This window comes from Stegostoma tigrinum, chromosome 50 (assembly GCF_030684315.1).
Source record: "Stegostoma tigrinum isolate sSteTig4 chromosome 50, sSteTig4.hap1, whole genome shotgun sequence".
NCBI lineage: Eukaryota > Metazoa > Chordata > Chondrichthyes > Orectolobiformes > Stegostomatidae > Stegostoma > Stegostoma tigrinum.
The window spans coordinates 1328072-1349639 of record NC_081403.1 but is presented as its reverse complement, the minus strand read 5'-3'; the positions used below and the strand labels follow the sequence as shown (position 1 = coordinate 1349639).

The 21568-nt window shown below is 53.4% G+C and overlaps 1 protein-coding gene across 8 annotated transcripts; it reads left to right on the top strand.

The window, feature by feature from the left end:
• The first annotated feature begins 2034 nt into the window (after positions 1-2034).
• LOC125450159 (RING finger protein 112-like) lies at positions 2035-21568 on the top strand. 8 transcript variants are annotated; one of them, XM_059643240.1, is made up of 14 exons: positions 2035-2133; positions 3707-3780; positions 5155-5398; positions 5786-5992; positions 8070-8207; positions 9018-9122; positions 9762-9812; positions 11404-11460; positions 13508-13594; positions 15955-16078; positions 17289-17419; positions 18205-18258; positions 19882-19956; positions 20747-21568. In XM_059643240.1, the coding sequence occupies exons 2-14, from the start codon at positions 3758-3760 to the stop codon at positions 21272-21274; spliced, it is 1824 nt and encodes a 607-aa protein (XP_059499223.1). In that variant the 5' UTR covers positions 2035-2133; positions 3707-3757; the 3' UTR covers positions 21275-21568. The 8 variants fall into 8 exon arrangements, with proteins under 8 accessions (XP_059499223.1, XP_059499224.1, XP_059499227.1 ...); XM_059643238.1 differs by lacking the exon at positions 2035-2133 and adding an exon at positions 2826-2880; XM_059643239.1 differs by lacking the exon at positions 2035-2133 and adding an exon at positions 2835-3006.

The window sequence follows — 21568 nt, the reverse complement described above, 5'->3', positions numbered from 1 at the left end:
AGGCGAGTGATTGAGTGAAAGTGTGAGTGAGTGAAAGTGTGTGCGAGTGAGTGAACGTGCGAGAGAGTGAACGTGCGAGTGATTGAGGGAACGTGTGAGTGAGTGAACGAGTGAGTGAGTGTTGAATGGGTCAGAATGAGTGACTGAATGAATGTGAGGAATTGTGTGTGTGTGTGTGTGTGTGTGTGTGTGTGTGTGTGTGTGTGTGTGTGTGTGTGACTGAGCGAATGGCTGTGAGTGACCGAATGAGTGAGTGTGGAATGGGTGAGTGAATGAGAGAGTGAGTGAGAATGTGAGAGTGACAGTGTGTGTGAGTGAGAATGAGAGTGACAGTATGTGTTTGAGTGAGAATGTGAGAGTGACTACGTGTGTGAGCGAGAATGTGAGAGTGACAGTGTGAGTGAGAAGTGAGAGTGACATTGTGAGTAGGAGTGTGTGAGTGAGAATGTGGGAGTGTGTGAGTGAGAATGTGAGTGTGAGTTAGTGTGTGAGTGAGAATGTGAGAGTGACAGTGTGTGAGGGGGGGTGACAGAGATAGGGAGGGCGTGATAGTGATAGGGAGGGGGTGTAGTGAGACGGAGGGGGTGACAGAGATAGGGAGGGGGTGTAGGGGGCTGGAGGGGGTGACAGAGACAGGGAGGGGGTGTAGGGGGACGGAGGGGGTTACAGAGATAGGGAGGGGGCTGGAGGGGGTGACAGAGATAGGGAGGGGGTGTAGGGGGCTGGAGGGGGTGACAGAGATAGGGAGGGGGTGTAGGGGGCTGGAGGGAGTGACAGAAATAGGGAGGGGTGTAGGGGCTGGAGGGGGTGACAGAGATAGGGAGGGGGTGTCGGGGGCTGGAGGGGGTGACAGAGATAGGGAGGGGGTGTAGGGGGACGAAGGGGGTGACGGAGATAGGGAGGGGGTGTAGGGGGACGGAGGGGGTGACTGAGATAGGGAGGGGGTGTAGGGGGACGGAGGGGGTGACAGAGATAGGGAGGGGGTGTAGGGGCTGGAGGGGGTGACAGAGATAGGGAGGGGGTGTAGGGGGACGGAGGGGGTGACGGAGATAGGGAGGGGGTGTAGGGGGATGGAGAGGGTGACAGAGATAGGGAGGTGGTGTAGGGGGACGGAGGGGGTGACAGAGATAGGGAGGGGGTGTAGTGGGACGGAGGGGGTGACAGAGATAGGGAGGGGGTGTAGGGGGACGGAGGGGGTGACTGAGATAGAGATAAGGATGGGGTTTGGGGTTGCTATTGGCGATAGTTTCGAGCCAGATTTTCTCCTGAGTGGGGAATGGAGGAAGGTGGCCGGTTTCCGGGAGTGGGGAACAGAACCAAAGTTGCTGGAAAAACTCAGCAGGTCTGAGAAAGTGTCACCAGACCCGAAGCTCTGTTTTTCACCTTCACAGATGCTGCCGGATGTGCTGAGTTTTTCCAGCAACTTTGCTTTTGTTCTTGAGTGATAGCATCCGCAGTTTTTATTAGGGGAGTGGTGCTGTGGGGATGCGGGGGGTGGGGGGGGGGGGGGGGGTGGCGGTAGCGGTTTGTTGGGGGTTAGGGTGATCAAATCTGTGCAGATTTTTTTTCCCAAAGACAACTTTCTAGGGTCATTTAGTTGATTTAAGGCTGAGGGAGAGAGTGAGTCGTGGGCAGGGGCGGTTAAGAGACGTTTACTCAGGTAGGGAATTTAATAGGGCGGTGTATGGGTTTCGGAGAGGCAGGAGATTGGACTTGTGGGCGATCAGACCGGCTGCTGTGCCACCGAATGATGCAACAGATTCGATGGGGCGAAGGGTCTCCCGCCAGCAACCCACCCCTGCTCCGCCTGAGTCACTAAATTCCTTGGCTCCCCTCCCGTTTTCACCATCAGTGTGTGCCAATACTGATACTCCAGGAAGACGAAACTGCCTGATTTCAATGTACGTCAGGGTAGTTCTCCTTCACCTTTGAGCACTACCCATCTCAGCAATGTCTAGACGGCGCGTTCCCCAAATCGTGACCCCCCCCCCCCCCCCCCCCCCCCGATCACCCAACGGCGAGCAAAGAGGGTGGCAGCCCGGGGACTGTTGTCACTGCCTCTTCTGTGACAGTGCCTGCTTACACCTGGTTATCCTTCACCCTGTGTCCGACTCGGGTACAAGCACTGATGAGGTAAACACAAGGAATTTGCTTTCTGAAAGCTCTCTGACTGTTCTTCGTCTGTCTCTCTATCTTTCCTCCTTTCCCAATGGAGACGACTGAGTCAAACTATCAAACCGAGAGGCTTCTGTCTCCTCGACTCATGCTCTGCTCTATTCAGACAGGGTCACCCTGCACTGGAAAGACAGCCCTGCTCCCAGCTTCGCTTCTCCATAATCTACTGTGTTCTTCAGCCCGTCTTCTACTACTACCCCACACTCTCCCCTCAAGTCAAGGACTCATTCACAGAGATTGAGACCATGTGATGGGCTGCCTCAGTCACTTTCCCTCTTTCCACTTGTCCACAGGGACAAACTGCCCTTAAGTGGACATGGATATTATGAATATCGGCCGAGGGACCATGGATGCCTTTGGGCTGAGTTTTCAGACATGGAGTATATTGGATGGACATGGGTACAGGAAATGCTAAGGAGCTATGGGTAATGTAGGAATGGAACTGCTGGCTCTGGGCTCTATTGGGATGGGTAATGTGGTGTAGGGCCCTGTTGGGAGGAATGAATGGACCCCACGAGCAGGAGCAAGGAGCTGAGTGAGGTAGGTGGGGCATGAATGTTTCTGTTTTCTCTGAAATCACAGGCACATGTCTGAGTTTGGAGAAATTGAAAGTGAAACAGATGTCAGTTACTGAGCCACACCTACATCTCAATTAATCCTGCGTCATTCGTGTATTCTCACTCGTGGAGAGAACTGAGACAAACGGTGAGTGGGAAATCCCAAGGCTGGATGTGCCCGTGACCCTCCTCCTGCCCCCTTGCTGCCAGCCCAGGTCACCCCGGCTGTTTTCCAGTTGCTGCCTTCCCTTCTCTGTCTGTGAGAGACAGTCAGGTACAGTCACCCAGGGTTAAAGGGGTCAGGGTTTCACTTTGTCTCGGTCTTAGTGGCTGTGTCTCACTTCTCCCCTCCCTCCAAACCTCTCACAACTTCTCTGTTCTCTTCCTCTGTCGCTGTATCTAGCCCACTCTCTCCTTGCCCTTTACGAAGCCATTACGGAGGAAGACCCAAGAGTTTGACACAGTCCGGCAGTGCCCGCTCCCTCAGCACTGACCCTCCGACAGTGCCTGCTCCCTCAGCACTGACCCTCTGACAGTGCCCGCTCCCTCAGCACTGACCCTCCGACAGTGCCCACTCCCTCAGCGCTGACCCTCTGACAGTGCCCGCTCCCTCAGCACTGCCCCTCCGACAGTGCCCGCTCCCTCAGCACTGCCCCTCCGACAGTGCCCACTCCCTCAGCGCTGACCCTCCGACAGTGCCCGCTCCCTCAGCACTGCCCCTCCGACAGTGCCCGCTCCCTCAGCGCTGACCCTCCGACAGTGCCCGCTCCCTCAGCGCTGACCCTCCGACAGTGCCCGCTCCCTCAGCACTGCCCCTCCGACAGTGCCCGCTCCCTCAGCGCTGACCCTCCGACAGTGCCCGCTCCCTCAGCGCTGACCCTCCGACAGTGCCTGCTCCCTCAGCACTGCCCCTCCGACAGTGCCCGCTCCCTCAGCGCTGACCCTCCATCACTCATACTGTGCTGTTTCTACAGCGGTCTGTCTGAGGAGATCTGTTGGTGCTCGGGGAGTTGGCGATCTGAGCAATGCAGAGAACTCCAAATACAAGGTACATTACGCATTGGGAGTCACGCTGCGGGAGAGTTTGATACTTGGAGAGGTCATCCTGGGTGGCATGAACACCAAGGTACAACAAGGTGGCAGGGGCGAGCCCGGCAGAGGGTAACCCTCAAGGGACGGATTGTTTTGGCTTCATTCACGGAATGTTGGCATCGCTGGGCAGATCAGCATCTGTTGCCAAATTGTCCAGAGGGGCAGTTAGTCGATAACCTGAGAGTTTGGAGTCACGTATCACCCCAGACCCCCGGTGAGGGTTGCAGTTTCCATCCCTAACCAATGTGCCTGAGCCTTTCCCCGAACGATCGACGCCCACTTCGTGTTCCCCTCGAGGCTCTGCCGTCGAGATGTTTCTTCCAGTTCCAAAGCGAGCTTAGCACTAATCTTCCCCCGAACCTTTGCAGAGTCTCGAGTTTCAAAGACCGGTTGCTAGCATCTGTAGGTCACCATCTCCTCCAGGACCAGGGAGGAGCACTGGGAGAGAGACGGAGAGAGGTACTGTAGGAGTGCTACAGCAGATAGTATGGCAACCACAGCTTATTGGCAGGCCGGCATCTTCTACCCATCTTCAATTGCCCCTTGAGGAGAGTTCCTCGAGTGCTGACAGAGCTGCCCCGCTCCCCCCTCCCACCCATCCAGGGCAAGTGGGGAGTATTCCCTCCCCCATCCTGCCTTGTGCCTTGTCGAGGGTGGAACAGGCTTTATTGGGGGGCGGGGGGAGGCGGTTGGTGAGGACGGGAGCTCCTCGCTGCAGGACCCCAGCCTCGGACCTGTTCCTGTCGCCACAGGATTGATGTGGAGCTGGGGTTCCGGGTCAGATCGCTTGCTTCACCGCATGAAAATGGCTGGTTGATGTTCTCCATCCTGGCAAGCCCACAGTTCCTAAGACAGAAATTAGAGAAGAACTAGCAAAAAAATGTACAAAATTACACCAGATGTCGTGTTTGCTTTTGGCTTCAGGACACTGACTGGGGACCCCCAGGATGTTGATAATTGGGGGGGAGGGGGGTGATGTTGGGATTCAGTGTTGGGAACGCCATTGAACATGAAGGGGTGGGGGGGGCAATGTTTCAGTATATGGGGAAGTCGCGGATGGTGCTGAACATAGTGTAACCATCGGTGAACATTCCCCATTTCTGACCCTACGATGGAGGGAAGGTCATCAATGGAGCAGCCGCAAGATGGTTGGGCCCGAGGACACTCCGCTGAGGAACCCCTGCAGAGATGCGTGACTGAATGGGAGTGGTCGATGGAGGGGGGGGGGTTGGAGATGGTGGGGGTGGGTTGGGGGGGTGCAATGCTACAGGTAAACATTCGCTGTTAGCAGTGTGTCTTACCTCTCACCTTCTCCCCTCCTGGTGCCCAGGACTGTACCCGTGGGACTGGAGTGTATCACCAGGGAACTCCAGTGCTCCATCTGCTTGGAGCTCTACACCGATGCAGCCACCCTTCACTGTGGTCACAAATTCTGCCGGCAATGCATCACCCGGTACCAGCGATACCCCCCAAAGGGTGCCAACCACCAGTGCCCTGAGTGTTGTCGGCCATTCAGCTGTGACAGCATCATCACGGATTACACCGTTAATAACATTGTGCAAAAGATTCGGCAGGTATACAGGGGGGAGGTTGGTGGGGTGGTGGAGGGGGGGGGGGGACACCAGACGGGTGGTTCACTTTTAACCCAACCCCCACAACAGCCTCTGGGACCTGGGGTGGGGGGGTAGGAGGCGACGAGGTCACACTGTGCGTTAGATACACTGTCCTTCCCCCCCTCCCTCTGGGACCGGGGGGGTGTCACGGTGCGTTAGATACACTGTCCTTCCCCCCCCCCCCCTCCCTCTGGGACCAGGGGGTGTCACGGTGCGTTAGTTACACTGTCCTTCCCCACCTCCCTCTGGGACCGGGGTCGGGGGGGGGGTGTCACGGTGTGTTAGATACACTGTCCTTCCCCCCTACTTTAATACAGCTCCTGTATTAAAGTTTTTGGCGTTTTTTAGGTAATGGACCGAGATATTGGTGAAGCCAAACAGCTCGTGGCCTTTGACCTGTCTGGATCAATCGCCATTAACGAGGACGTCCTGAGAAGTTGCTTCTTAGCAGAGGATGTGAAGGATCGTCCCCTGTGTCTGATTTCCATCATCGGCGAGGAGAGAAAAGGCAAATCCTTTTTACTCAACTATCTGCTGCGGAGGCTGTCTCAACTGGTCAGTAACAAGCTCTGAGCACCTGCTCCAACAAATCCTACCTCCTGTTCCCTCAAATCCCACTTTATTTGTCTAGATCGTATTAGGAAATGTCTCTCTTTTTCTCTCTCTGACTCTCTTTCTCTCTCTCTCTCCCTCTGTGTGTCTCTCTTCCTCTCTCTCAGGTCTCTCTGTCTCCCTCCCTCCTTTTCTTTCTATCTTTTGTCTCTCTCTTTCTCTCTGTCTCTATCACTCTCTCTCTGTCTCTCTCTCTCTCTCTCTGTCTCTCTCTCTCTCTGTCACTGTCTCTCTCTGTCTGTCTCTCTCTCTCTGTCTCTATCTCTCTCTCTCTCTCTCTCTGTCTCTGTCTCTGTCTCTCTCTGTCTCTATCTCTCTCTCTGTCTCTGTCTCTCTCTGACTCTGTCACTGTCTCTCTCATCCCTCTCTCTCTCTGTCTCTGTCTCTCTCTGTCTCTATCTCTCTCTCTCTGTCACTGTCTCTCTCTGTCTCTGTCTCTGTCTCTCTCTGTCTCTGTCTCTCTCTGTCTCTGTCTCTCCCCGTCTCTGTCTCTCTCCATCTCTGTCACTGTCTCTCTCTGTCTCTCACTCTCTCTGTCTCTGTCTCTGTCTCTCGCTGTTGCTGTCTCTCTCTGTCTCTGTCTCTGTCACTGTCTCTCTCCATCTCTGTCACTGTCTCTCTCTGTCTCTCACTCTCTCTGTCTCTGTCTCTGTCTCACGCTGTTGCTGTCTCTCTCTGTCTCTGTCTCTGTCACTGTCTCTCTCTGTCTCTGTCTCTCTCCGTCTCTGTCTCTCTCTGTTGCTGTCTCTCTCTGTCTCTGTCACTGTCTCTCTCTGTCTCTGTCTCTCTCCGTCTCTGTCTCTGTCTCTCTCTGTTGCTGTCTCTCTCTGTCTCTGTCTCCATCTCTTACTGTCTCATTCATTAGCAGCGAACTGTTATCCCTGCTCCATTCTCTATAAACTGCTGCTCTTTGCCAGTCCCCTGTCTCCGAGGAAGGACCTTCCAGGGTGATTAGAATCATAGAGCTGTACAGGAGGGAAACAGACCCTTCAGCCCAAACTATTCTCCTATATTAATCCAGTTCCATTTGCCAGCATTTGGCCCATATCCCCCTAATCCCCTTCCCATCCACATCTCTGTCCAGGCATCTTTTAAGTGCTGTAACTGTACCAGCCCCCACCACTTCCTGTGGCAGCTCGTTCCACACACGCACCACCCTCTGTGTGAGAAAGCTTCCCCTCAGGTCCCTTTTAAATCTCTCTCCCTTTCACCTGGAACACATGCTCACAATATGTTTTCGACCTGAGACAACCTTGTGTCACCAGCTGAGAATTCAATGTCTCATCCAGCGTTGGGGACCTGGACTGACACTATCGAACAGCGCACCCCCCAGACATTGCCCTGGGGCCCTCAATGCCCCCATCTTAACATAGAGCATAGAACAGTTCAGCACAGTACAGGCCCTTCAGCCCACAATGTTGTGCTGGCTTGTTACCTTACTAAGATGAAACTACCCTGCTCACTGTACATGCCATCCTTATGCCTGTCCAAGAGTTGCTTCAGTGTCTCCAATGTATCTGATATGAGTGTGACAGGAGGACAGAGAAAGTGTTTTTAAAAGGGGTAGGCTTTATTCTACATAACTACGATTATTTCTTGGGACAGTACAGAGACCTGGTGCCCATGTCCTGGTCAGCTGAATGATACAGTGACAAAGTACTGGGGAATTTAGCAGTTTCATTGATTTGCCAAGTTTGTAACATCTCCAGGAGGGAGACAGCTCAATAAAGAGTGCAGGGACCCAGTGACACGCAGCAGTTTACAGACAGAGAGAGAGAGAGAGAGAGAGATGTTGGAGCTGGAGGAACACAGCAGACCAGGCAACATCAGAGGAGCAAGGGAATGTTGACGTTCCGGGATAGGACCCTTGTTCAGAATCGTCGAATCTCCTGCTCCTCTGATGGTACCGATATTCCTCCAGCTCCAGCGCTGTGTCATCTCTGACACCAGCGTCTACACTTCTCACACTTTCTGATGTTGGAGCACAGCTCAATTTAAACCCATATCCCATTCTTGTCAGGAACTGAAAGATCAACAGTGGTTAGGAGCAGAGGATGAAGATCTCACCGGATTCGAATGGAAATCTGGTGCAAACACTACGACCAAAGGGGTTTTTATCTGGAGCAAACCCTTCCTGATGGAGACAGGGAGAGGAAAGGTAGCTCAGCGCTGAGGGAGCGGGCACTGTCGGAGGGTCAGCGCTGAGGGAGCGGGCACTGTGGGAGGGTCAGTGCTGAGGGAGCGGGCGCTGTCGGAGGGTCAGCGCTGAGGGAGCGGGCACTGTCGGAGGGTCAGCGCTGAGGGAGCGGGCACTGTGGGAGGGTCAGTGCTGAGGGAGCGGGCGCTGTCGGAGGGTCAGCGCTGAGGGAGCGGGCACTGTGGGAGGGTCAGTGCTGAGGGAGCGGGCGCTGTCGGAGGGTCAGCGCTGAGGGAGCGGACGCTGTCGGAGGGTCAGCGCTGAGGGAGCGGGTGCTGTCGGAGGGTCAGCGCTGAGGGAGCGGGCGCTGTCGGAGGGTCAGCGCTGAGGGAGCGGGCGCTGTCGGAGGGTCAGCGCTGAGGGAGCGGGCGCTGTCGGAGGGTCAGCGCTGAGGGAGCGGGCGCTGTCGGAGGGTCAGTGCTGAGGGAGCGGGCGCTGTCGGAGGGTCTGCGCTGAGGGAGCGGGCACTGTCGGAGGGTCTGCGCTGAGGGAGAGGGCACTGTCGGAGGGTCAGCGCTGAGGGAGCGGGCACTGTCGGAGGGTCAGCGCTGAGGGAGCGGGCACCGTCGGAGGGTCAGCGCTGAGGGAGTGGGCACCGTCAGAGGGTCAGCGCTGAGGGAGCACGGGACTGTGAAAAACTAAGTGCCATGAAGTGCTGAGTTGAGAGCTGAGAGAGAGTGTGTCATGAGCCCGCGTCCCGTGGAGGCCAGTAAGAAATGGGAGGAGAATAGGAAATGCTTTGGACAGTTGTAAAAGGAGCTTGTATTACAGGTGGTGATCTTCGTGTTGGACTCTGAGGGTTGTAACAGTGTCGGACAAGACACAGCCTGCATTGTCCAACTGTCAGCACTCAGCATGTTACTCAGTTCCTACTTGGTGAGTCTGTCCCAGTGTGCATTCCCGCACGAGAGTGGTACCGCCGTCAATCTCACACTCAGGGTGGGGTACAACCGGTCAGTGTGACACTCGGGGTGTGTTATACCGGTCAGTGTGACACTCGGGGTGTGTTATACCGGTCAGTGTGACACTCGGAGTGTGTTATACTGGTCAGTGTGACACTCGGGGTGTGTTATACCGGTCACTGTGACACTCGGGGTGTGTTATACTGGTCAGTGTGACACTCGGGGTGTGTTATACCGGTCAGTGTGACACTCGGGGTGTGTTATACCGGTCAGTGTGACACTCGGGGTGTGTTATACCGGTCAGTGTGACACTCGGGGTGTGTTATACCGGTCAGTGTGACACTCGGGGTGTGTTATACCGGTCAGTGTCACACTCGGGGTGTGTTATACCGGTCAGTGTGACACTCGGGGTGTGTTATACCGGTCAGTGTGACACTCGGGGTGTGTTATACCGGTCAGTGTGACACTCGGGGTGTGTTATACCAGTCAGTGTGACACTCGGGGTGTGTTATACCAGTCACTGTGACGCTCAGGGCGTGTTATTACAGACAATTTCATGTCTGCACCATCTCCTGTTATGTTTTGTCAGTTCTGGTATGTGTTCTCCCTTCAGATCTTTAACATTTCTACCAAGCTGAAGCAGACAGATCTGGATGACTTAGAGGTACGAGCTCTTACAGTATCTATGTTTCTCCCACACTGTAGACCCAGGCTGTAATTCCGGCCTTCGCCAGCTGAGCTCGTGTCCCTGTGTTACACCCATGATTTTTGTCATTATCCTGGGTAATAAATCTCATCCTTCTGGTGGGTAATGACCGAACTCTGTTCCCCTTCTCGCTCCCACCAAAGTCACTGGGGAAACACTGTGACCATCGCTCGGCTTGGTTTTCACTCACTTGTGCGGCGTAAGTTTTACTGAGTGAAAGCTCCATTTTTCCGCCTGCCCACTCTTCGACACCCCCACCCCAACCCTGAGGAGGTGGGGCGTGAGCTGCCATTTGGAATTGCTGCAGTCATTCCCCCACCCCACCCCCTCCCCTCCCTCCTCCTGCCCTGTGCCTTGTGGATGGTGGGGCAGGCTTTGGTGGCATTGGGACGGGAGTTACTCGCTGCAGGATTCCCAGCCTCTGACCCGTTCCGTGTAGCCACAGGATTGATATGGGGCCTGGGGTCCGGGTCAGTTTCTGCTCAATGGGGACCCCCAGGATGTTGATAGTTTGAGGAGGGGTAGGGGCGGTGGTGGAATTCAGTGATGGAAACACCATTGAATGTCAAGGAGCAGCATTTAGATTCTCTCTCAACAGAGATGGTCATTGTTACAGAGAAGGGGAGTGTCGAACCCTTCTGAAAAATAAGCAGAAACACCGGCCCCAACCTGTTCCGGCTAGAGCAGATTAGTAGAATTACTAATAATCCTAACAAATCCCCTCCAACTGCTAACTATTCCCTGACCGAACAAACATATACTGAGATGCTGTTCCAGTAAACGGAACTCCCATTTGTTTAAATCCAAGAAATAAGCGAACAATACATTACAACTTCATCTCTCACCATTCACACAGAATGGGTATTCCAAAATGCCTTGCCTTCTCCACTGTCTCCCTAGACTCTCTTCTGCTAATCCTGCTGTCAGGGATGTTTTCTCTGTAATTTCTTTGCTGGAAGAGCTGATGGTACCTTTGATGATGATGTGGTGATTTTCTTTTCATTTAGAGGGTGTAACGCTTTTGCGTGAGAGCTCGGTTTATTTCTCAGACGGTAGGTTTACTTTTACTCCACATAGCAGCAGGCTCTCATCCCGAATTTCCAAAGAAAGAACCCTCTTCTTATATACCCCCGATGACACACTGTCAAATGATCGGTTTCAGGTTGTCAGGTCAGTTTTAAATTCAGTTTAGTTTCCATTTGCTGAATGCCTGGTTAAATTAATTGGTTTGGCCAGGCTTGTCAACAAAGCAGCAAAATAAGACCCCTCGTTTTGCCCGCCAACCTTTAGATACACATGGGGCTCGCTGTGCACTCTGTGCAAACTTCAAAGCACAGGAAAAAAAAACAACCTTTTAAAGGAACCACGCACTACGTTTCTCCACTGACATTTTTCACCAACAAGTTCTAACTTCCTGTCTTTCAATTTTCAAATATTCTACACTTTGTAGCTGTCACTGCCTGGCACTTGTGTGACACTCTTCCTACTAACTTACAGCGGAGTGCCCAAGCTGTTACCATGAGTGATAATCTTGTTTCTTTCTTCTCAGAAATTTCTCGATCTGGCCCAACAAACCGGAGAGGCTATCGACTTGGATCCCATTCAGGTGCGGATGATCTTCCAAAATACATGCAGAAAGCATACAGCACAAGCTCAGAGAGGACCCCAAACAGGATGGACACAGATACACACAGACATATACACAGTCTCTCTCTCTCTCTCTCTCTCTCTCTCTCTCTCTCTCTCTCCCTCTCTCTCTCTCTCATGCACATGTACACACAAACACACACACTCTCTCTCTCTCACGCACACACACTCTCTCTCTCTCACACTCACACATACTCTCTCTAGCTATGTCACACACACTCTGACGCGCACACACCCTCTCACGTGCACACACCCTCTCACGTGCACACACCCTCTCACGCGCACACACACTCTGACGCGCACACACCCTCTCATGCGCACACACCCTCTCACGTGCACACACCCTCTCACGCGCACACACCCTCTCACGCGCACACACCCTCTCACGTGCACACACCCTCTCACGTGCACACACCCTCTCACGCGCACACACCATCTCACGTGCACACACCTTCTCACACGCACACACTCACTGACATGCACATCTCACACAGATGTGCTCCTGCACAGAGACAAGAGTGAGTTCGGACTGTGGGCTCTTTAAGTGGTTATCTAAACGCACATGCAACACTGTGACTGTGATCAGATCGCCCCCTCATCCTTCTAAACTCCATTGAGTACAGACCCAGAGCCCTCTACTGCTCCTCATACGACAAGTCCTTCATCCCCAGGATCATTCTTGTAAACCTCCTCAAGACCCCCTCCAAGGCCAGCATATCCCAAACATGCTCACAATTTTGTAAATAGAGTCTGACCAGAGCTTGGTGACATGAACCCTGTTGAAATGAACACTGACATTGCACTTCCTTCCTCACTGCCAACTGATACTCTGTGTCATCCTTGAGAGAATCCTGAATTGGAACTCCCAAGTCCCTCGATCCTTCAAATACCAAAGCCTTTCCCTGTTTAGAAAAAAGTCTGTGTCTCCAATCTCCTCGCCAGAGTGTAACCCCAGATCTTTCGATGTTGTATTCCAGCTGCCATTTCTTTGCCCACTCCGTTGGCCTATCCAAGTCCTTCTGCAGCCTCCCCACTCCCTCAACACTACCCGCCCCTCTTTGTGGTCTTCAGCGAACTTCGCAACAATGTCCTCTGTCATCCAGATTATTCTTGTATAACGTGAAGAGTTGTGGTCACAATATCAGAAACCTGCAGATCTTTGAGAACCCACTATCCTGCCATCCTGAGAAAGCAGCCCCTTATCCCCAATCTATACTTCCCGCCAGTCAGTCAATCCTCAAACCATGTCAATGTCCTCTCCCCACTCCCACCACCACCTCCACTCCAAAACCAGCACCGTCGTCCCTTGTCTTCTTTAACAGCCTCTTGTACTGTACCTTATCAATGGCCTTCTGGAAATCCGAATCCTTCGTCTAACGTGTTCCTTCCCTTCTCAAAGAATTCGAACAGTTTCTGTTAGGCATGACCTCCCCTGGACAATGCCGTGCTGACTCAGCTCTTTTTTTACCAAATACTCCGCAATTTCATCCTTAAAAACAGGCTCGAAATTCTGACCATCAACCACGGTCAGGGTGAGCGACCTGTAACCTCCTGTCTTCTGCCACCCTCCCTTCTTAAACAGGGGTCATACATTAGCCATTTCCCAGTCCTCTGGGACCCTCTGTGACAACAGTGATACCCAAAAGACCACCGTCACTACCTTCACAATCTCCTCAGCTATGTCCTTCTGAAATCTGGGGTGTAATCCATCCGGTCTGTGTGGATGTATCTACCCTCAGGCCTTTCAGCTTTCCCAAGCAACTGCTCGTGAGTGATGGCGATTACACTCACCTCTGCCCCCTGACTCCATTGAATTTCTGGCATGTTGCTGGTGTCTTCCACTGCGAAGCAAAGTCCCCGTTCAGTTCCTCTGCTGTGTCTTTGTTCCCTGTTCCTACCCCTCCAGCCTCATTTTCTGGCATTCTGTCGTCCAATACTGCCTCAGATGCGCCTTTGTAGATGTCCATCGAAAAAGACTGTTCTGATGTTTTGTTCTTCCCACACAGCACGTTGACTTTGTGGTGAGGGATTGGTTTGGGTCAATAGACTACGGTGAAAAAGGTGGTGTCAAGCATCTGCAAGAGACTCTTCAGGTAAATACATTGAGGCAGAGAAATATCATGCAGGGATACAGCCAGGAACACAGGGGGGAGAGGGGGAGAGGGGTTACTGAGTGACAGTGTGAGGGAGAGGGATTAACATCAGTAGGGATACAGTCAGTAACACAGGGCCCTGGGGGGAGAGGGGTTACTGAGTGACAGTGTGAGGGAGAGGGATTAACATCAGTACAGATACAGTCAGTAACACAGGGCGCAGGGGGGGAGAGGGGTTACTGAGTGACAGTGTGAGGGAGAGGGATTAACATCAGTAGGGATACAGTCAGTAACACAGGGCACTGGGGGAGAGGGGTTACTGAGTGACAGTGTGAGGGAGAGGGATTAACATCAGTAGGGATACAGTCAGTAACACAGGGCGCTGGGGGGAGAGGGGTTACTGAGTGACAGTGTGAGGGAGAGGGATTAACATCAGTAGGGATACAGTCAGTAACACAGGGCACTGGGGGAGAGGGGTTACTGAGTGACAGTGTGAGGGAGAGGGATTAACATCAGTAGGGATACAGTCAGTAACACAGGGCGCTGACGGGGAGAGGGGTTACTGAGTGACAGTGTGAGGGAGAGGGATTAACATCAGTACAGATACAGTCAGTAACACAGGGCCCTGGGGGAGAGAGGGGTTACTGAGTGACAGTGTGAGGGAGAGGGATTAACATCAGTAGGGATACAGTCAGTAACACAGGGCGCTGGGGGGGGGAGAGGGGTTACTGAGTGACAGTGTGAGGGAGAGGGATTAACATCAGTAGGGATACAGTCAGTAACACAGGGCGCTGTGGGGGAGAGGGGTTACTGAGTGACAGTGTGAGGGAGAGGGATTAACATCAGTAGGGATACAGTCAGTAACACAGGGCCCTGGGGGGGAGAGGGGTTACTGAGTGACAGTGAGAGGGAGGGGGATTAACATCAGTAGGGATACAGTCAGTAACACAGGCCACTGGGGGAGAGAGGGGTTACTGAGTGACAGTGTGAGGGAGAGGGATTAACATCAGTACAGATACAGTCAGTAACACAGGGCCCTGGGGGGGAGAGGGGTTACTGAGTGACTGTGTGAGGGAGAGGGATTAACATCAGTAGGGATACAAGTCAGTAACACAGGGCGCTGGGGGGGAGAGGGGTTACTGAGTGACAGTGTGATGGAGAGGGATTAACATCAGTAGGGATACAGTCAGTAACACAGGGCCCTGGGGGGGAGAGGGGTTACTGAGTGACTGTGTGAGGGAGAGGGATTAACATCAGTAGGGATACAGTCAGTAACACAGGGCGCTGGGGGGGGAGAGGGGTTACTGAGTGACAGTGTGAGGGAGAGGGATTAACATCAGTAGGGATACAGTCATTAACACAGGGCTCTGGGGGGGAGAGGGGTTACTGAGTGACAGTGTGAGGGAGAGGGATTAACATCAGTAGGGATACAGTCAGTAACACAGGGCGCTGGGGGGGGGAGGGGTTACTGAGTGACAGTGTGACGGAGAGGGATTAACTTCAGTAGGGATACAGTCAGTAACACAGGGCGCTGAGGGGGGGAGAGGGGTTACTGAGTGACAGTGTGAGGGAGAGGGATTAACATCAGTAGGGATACAGTCAGTAACACAGGGCGCTGGGGGGGAGAGGGGTTACTGAGTGACAGTGTGAGGGAGAGGGATTAACATCAGTAGGGATACAGTCAGTAACACAGGGCCCTGGGGGGGAGAGGGGTTACTGAGTGACAGTGTGAGGGAGAGGGATTAACATCAGTAGGGATACAGTCAGTAACACAGGGCGCTGGGGGGGAGAGGGGTTACTGAGTGACAGTGTGAGGGAGGGGGATTAACATCAGTAGGGATACAGTCAGTAACACAGGGCGCTGGGGGGGGAGAGGGGTTACTGAGTGACAGAGTGAGGGAGAGGGATTAACATCAGTAGGGATACAGTCAGTAACACAGGGCGCTGGGGGGGAGAGGGGTTACTGAGTGACAGTGTGAGGGAGAGGGATTAACATCAGTAGGGATACAGTCAGTAACACAGGGCGCTGAGGGGGAGAGGGGTTACTGAGTGACAGAGTGAGGGAGAGGGATTAACATCAGTAGGGATACAGTCAGTAACACAGGGCGCTGGGGGGGAGAGGGGTTACTGAGTGACAGTGTGAGGGAGAGGGATTAACATCAGTCGGGATACAGTCAGTAACACAGGGCGCTGACGGGGAGAGGGGTTACTGAGTGACAGTGTGAGGGAGAGGGATTAACATCAGTAGGGATACAGTCAGTAACACAGGGCACTGGGCGGGGGAGAGGTAGAGATTGCTGGAACAGTAATCAGTTGTAAGCCAGTGCACCTCACGATGCTGTTTAAATGTGTGTCATCAGAAAGTTCAGAAATCGAATTCAACTTATCCTCCTTTCATGGAAAAAATCCTCGCAAAGTCTCGATGCTACCTCCTACCGTTTCCTGGGAAATCGATTGCCCTTAGCTCCAAAGGGCATGTCAAAGGTATGTGGGACGCCCGGGCTACACCAGCTGTGTTTGTCGCACTATCGCTGTGCGAAATGGGACGGACCTGGGCGTCAATCAGACGCTGTGGGCCATTAACAGCTGCAGAATTGTCCTCCAATGCAATCTGTAATTGCATGGCCCAGCCTATCCCCCCACTCAACCATTACCATCAAACCAAGGGATCCATGGGGAGTGCAGGAGGGATGGCCAGGAGCAGCACCAGGCATACCCGAAGATATGGTCTGAACCTGGTGTAGCCACCAAACGGGATTACCTGTGAGCCAGACAGTGAAAGCAACAAGTGATAGACAGAGCAAAGCGATCCCACAGCAGATGGATCAGATCTAAGCTCCGCAGACCCGTCACATGCAGTTGTGAGTTAAACAACTCACTGCAGGAGGAGGCTGCACAAATATCCCCGTCCTCTATGATGGAAGAGCCCAGCACATCAGTGCAAAAGATAAGGCTGAAGCATTCGCAGCAATCTTCAGCCGGAAGTGTGAGGGGAAGATCCATCTCAGCCTCCTCCAGTGGTCCCCAGCATCGCAGGTACCAGTCTCCAGCCAATTCCATTCACTCCGTGTTGTAACAGTGACAACATTCCCGCAATAGTACTGAAGACTTGATCGAGGCGTACAAGGTAATGAGAGGCATGGATAGAGTCGATAGCCAGAGACTTTTCCCCAGGGCAGGATTGACTGCCACGAGGGGCCATAGTTTTAAGGTGTTAGGAGGAAGGTATAGAGGAGATGTCAGAGGGAGGTTCTTCACCCAGAGAGTGAGCGCATGGAATACTTTGCCAGTGGAAGTCATTAGTGACATTTAAGCAACTGCTGGACATGCACATGGACAGCAGTGAATTGAGGGGAATGTAGGTTAGGTTATTTTATTTTTGGATTAGGACTATTCCACGGCACAACATGGTGGGCCGAAGGGCCTGTACTGTGCTGTACTTTTCTATGTTCTATGTTCTAATACACGGAGAGGACTTGGGAGGAGGGGGGAGAACACTGCAGTGGTTCAGGATGGTGGCTACCCCCCCCGACCCTGCTCCATTTTGCGGGAGGATAGGGGTCCGGGTGATAAATGCTGGGAGCTGCCAATGAAACCCACCAGCCCCAGCCCCATAACAGGCCATAATTTAGAAATAAATACCTTGCCACTCTGTTTGAGAATCTTGCATGATGTCCTGTACTCCCCCTGACAGATATGGACAGTGATTTCCGAGATGCCCTGGTGGATTATTGCGACGTCCTCCTGCAGACTCTGCCCGGCTGCACACGGAAAGACAGCAAGGGCTTCGATGTGTCTGGCTCGCAGTTTTTCAGTCAGATGAAGGTAAGCTCTCATTGACAGCAAATTTTTTGCAGCAACCTGTTAGCCGACCAACACTGTTTTCCATGTAGGTACGCCTCTGTCACTAACGCTCTGCCCTCATAAGTCCCTGCGTGTGTATGTCTCTGCATGTGTGTCTGTGTGTGTATACGTCATTGTGTGAGACAGTGGATGTGAGAATTAGTCTGTGTGCGTGAGTTTGTGTATGTGTCAGTTTGTCTTTGTGAGTTTGTGTGCGTTTGCGTGTGTGAGTTCATTGGTGAATGAGTTTATGTGTGCTTGTGTGCTTGTATGTGTGAATTTGTGAGACTGTGTGTGACAGTGTGTGCTTGTGTGTGTGCTTGTGTGAGACTGTGTTACTGTGTGTGCGAATTTGTGTGAGACTGTGACAGTATGTGTATATGTGTGTGAATTTGTGTGAGACTGTGTGTGTGTGTGTGTGTGTGAATTTGTGTGAGAGACTATGTGTGTGTGTGTGTGAGTCGGTGTGTGTGTGTATGTGTGAATTTGTGTGAGACTGTGTGTGTGTGTGTGTGTGTGTGTGAGTGAATTTGTGTGTGTGTGAAATTGTAAGAGACTGTGTATGTGTGAAATTGTGTGAGAGACTGTGTGTGTGAATTTGTGAGAGATTGTGTGTGTGTGTGTGTGTGTGTGTGTGTGTGTGAGAGAGAGACTGTGTGTGTGTGTGTGAGTGTGTGCATGTGTGTGTGTCACTGACTGTGTCTTGGTACGTGAATCTCTGCAGTCTCACCTCTCTCTCTCTGTCTTTCTCTCCGTCTGTCCCACAGCTTTTCACCGAAACCATCGAGAAGTACTCACTGAAGATAAGGACGCCTCACGAGGTGAGTTCCTCACGGGAAGGAGAGAGAGGGGGGCACTGAGAGACACCAGTCAGTGTACAGATATCTCCCTGAGAGAGAGAGAGAGGGGGGGGACTGAGAGACACCAGTCAGTGTACAGATATCTCCCTGAGAGAGAGAGAGAGAGGGACTGAGAGACACCAGTCAGTGTACAGATATCTCCCTGAGAGAGAGGGGGGGGACTGAGAGACACCAGTCAGTGTACAGATATCTCCCTGAGAGAGGGAGAGGGGACTGAGAGACACCAGTCAGTGTACAGATATCTCCCTGTGAGAGAGAGGGGGGACTGAGAGACACCAGTCAGTGTACAGATATCTCCCTGAGAGAGAGAGAGGTGGGGGACTGAGAGACACCAGTCAGTGTACAGATATCTCCCTGAGAGAGAGAGAGAGGGGGCACTGAGAGACACCAGTCAGTGTACAGATATCTCCCTGAGAGAGGGGGGGACTGAGAGACACCAGTCAGTGTACAGATATCTCCCTGAGAGAGGGGGGGACTGAGAGACACCAGTCAGTGTACAGATATCTCCCTGAGAGAGAGAGGGGGACTGAGAGACACCAGTCAGTGTACAGATATCTCCCTGAGAGAGAGAGGGGGGGACTGAGAGACACCAGTCAGTGTACAGATATCTCCCTGAGACAGAGAGAGGGGACTGAGAGACACCAGTCCGTGTACAGATATCTCCCTGAGAGAGAGAGGGGGGCACTGAGAGACACCAGTCAGTGTACAGATATCTCCCTGAGGGGGGGGGGGGTGAGAGACACCAGTCAGTGTACAGATATCTCCCTGAGAGAGAGGTCGGGTGGGTGGGGGGTAACTGAGAGACACCAGTCAGTGTACAGATATCTCCCTGAGAGAGAGAGAGAGGGGGGGCACTGAGAGACACCAGTCAGTGTACAGATATCTCCCTGAGAGAGAGGGGGGGGACTGAGAGACACCAGTCAGTGTACAGATATCTCCCTGAGAGAGAGAGAGAGGGGACTGAGAGACACCAGTCAGTGTACAGATATCTCCCTGAGAGAGAGAGAGAGGGGACTGAGAGACACCAGTCAGTGTACAGATATCTCCCTGAGAGAGAGAGAGGGGGGGGACTGAGAGACACCAGTCAGTGTACAGATATCTCCCTGAGAGAGAGAGAGGGGGGACTGAGAGACACCAGTCAGTGTACAGATATCTCCCTGAGAGAGAGAGAGGGGGGGGACTGAGAGACACCAGTCAGTGTACAGATATCTCCCTGAGAGAGAGAGAGAGAGGGGGGACTGAGAGACACCAGTCAGTGTACAGATATCTCCCTGAGAGAGAGAGGGGACTGAGAGACACCAGTCAGTGTACAGATATCTCCCTGAGAGAGAGAGGGGGGGGACTGAGAGACACCAGTCAGTGTACAGATATCTCCCTGAGAGAGAGAGAGGGGGGGACTGAGAGACACCAGTCAGTGTACAGATATCTCCCTGAGAGAGAGAGGGGACTGAGAGACACCAGTCAGTGTACAGATATCTCCCTGAGAGAGAGAGAGAGGGGACTGAGAGACACCAGTCAGTGTCCAGATGACCCCTGTTCGTGATCCTAATTAATATTTAATACCCCCTGGTTCTTTTTGGTCAGATGGCCGATGCGCTTTGCAATGTGAATTGTGCGAAGAAATGTCTCGCAGATTTTGATGAGTTCCTCAGGCAGCAGGTAAACCGTCTTCCACGTTACACCGGTCTCGTACAACCTCTCTGAGAGCAGCGTGCTGTTACACGAAGGGACTAGGGTTAGCTGTTTCGTAGCCAAGGCGCGGTGCCTTTCGCTGGTCTCAGGGCCTTTTAAACACCTTTCCATCCCCCTCCTCCCACTCCCTGGGGACCACAGCTTTCCCTGTCCCAGCCAGAAATATATTCCAGGATGGAGGTCCCTCAGTGTTCTGTCGGGAGCTATTACCGACACCCCACCCCCCCACCCCCACCCAACAGGACAACAGATGACTCCTCATCTCAGAGGAATGACCTTCCCCTCATGCTCTGCTTATTCTGGCAGTGTTTGATGTTGGGGGGTGGTGGCCTGGTCAGTGTAGAGGGAGCTTTACACTGTACCCAACTCCGTGCTGTCACTGTCCCTGGCAGTGTTTGATGGGGGTGGACAGTGTAGAGGGAGCTTTCCCCCGTATCTAACCCTGTGCTGCCCCTGTCCCTGGGAGTGTTTGATGGGGGGGACAGTGTAGAGGAAGCTTTACCCTGTATCTAACCCTGTGCTGCCCCTGTCCCTGGGAGTGTTTGATGGGGGGGACAGTGTAGAGGGAGCTTTCCCCTGTATCTAACCCCGTGCTGTCCCTGTCCCTGGGAGTGTTTGATGGGGGGGACAGTGTAGAGGAAGCTTTACCCTGTATCTAACCCCGTGCTGTCCCTGTCCCTGGGAGTGTTTGATGTTGGGGGGACAGTGTAGAGGGAGCTTTACCCTGTATCTAACCCCGTGCTGTCCTGGTGTTTAGAAGCAAAGTTCAGACGGCGTGTTTAAGAGCGTGAGGGTGGTCCCGAGTACGATGAGGAGTTTGCTGGAGGCCAGGGCTGAGAAGCTGTCGGAGGAGTTTGTTTGTGCCGCCCGAGGGAATGCGACAGAGCGGGAGCAAGAGACAGCCCGGCTGCAGGACCAGCTGCACAGGAGGATCCAAACGTTCTGCACCATGTATGGGAGCAGCTTCCGCAGGGGCGTCATCAAGTGTGGGGTCATGGCGGGTGCAGCCGCCCTCGGCACGGCCGGGGCCACTGTGGGGGCCATTGTCGCCGGCCCCGTCCTGGCTGCGGGCGCCGTGCTGTCGGGCACACTGGAGGGAGCTGGCATTGCCCTGGGGGCAGGTCTGGGCACCGGCCTGGGGGCGCTGCTGGGCAGTGGGGTTGGTGCCGGCGTGGGAGCCGGAGTGGGGCAGGCTCTAAGGTCACAGCAGTCATCCAGTGGTGCCAGACCTGGTCGACCGGCAGACAGCGAGGCACTGCTGAAGGACGCGGGTAGGGAGAGCTAAGCTTTGATCCGGCTTTGCAGGCGGCGGGTGGTCAACGTCTGTGATCTTCCCAGTCGCTCAGCGGCTCCTCGAGGGTCTCAGCTCCTCAGAGATGGCACCTTCAAGAACATCGACAGGCACCTGCACACACTGTTGTGACTCTGCCTGTTTTCTTCACAGCTGTGCACATCGCAGCGTGCGCCAACACTCAGTGGGCAAACTCGCCCACGGAAGGTGCAGTGGTTACAACTGCTCCCAGACAACTTGACCCACATACTCGAACCCTGAACAGCAAAATCTCACCAATAAATTATC

What these genes read in the sequence shown, in the direction of transcription:
- LOC125450159 (XM_059643240.1), top strand. Translation starts at nt 3,758, where the DNA reads ATGCAGAGAACTCCAAATACAAG. An exon ending in TGCGGAGGCTGTCTCAACTG is followed by an intron (nt 5,993 to 8,069) that starts GTCAGTAACAAG and finishes CATTCTTGTCAG; the next exon opens with GAACTGAAAGATCAACAGTG. An exon ending in CAGATCTGGATGACTTAGAG is followed by an intron (nt 9,813 to 11,403) that starts GTACGAGCTCTT and finishes CTTTCTTCTCAG; the next exon opens with AAATTTCTCGATCTGGCCCA.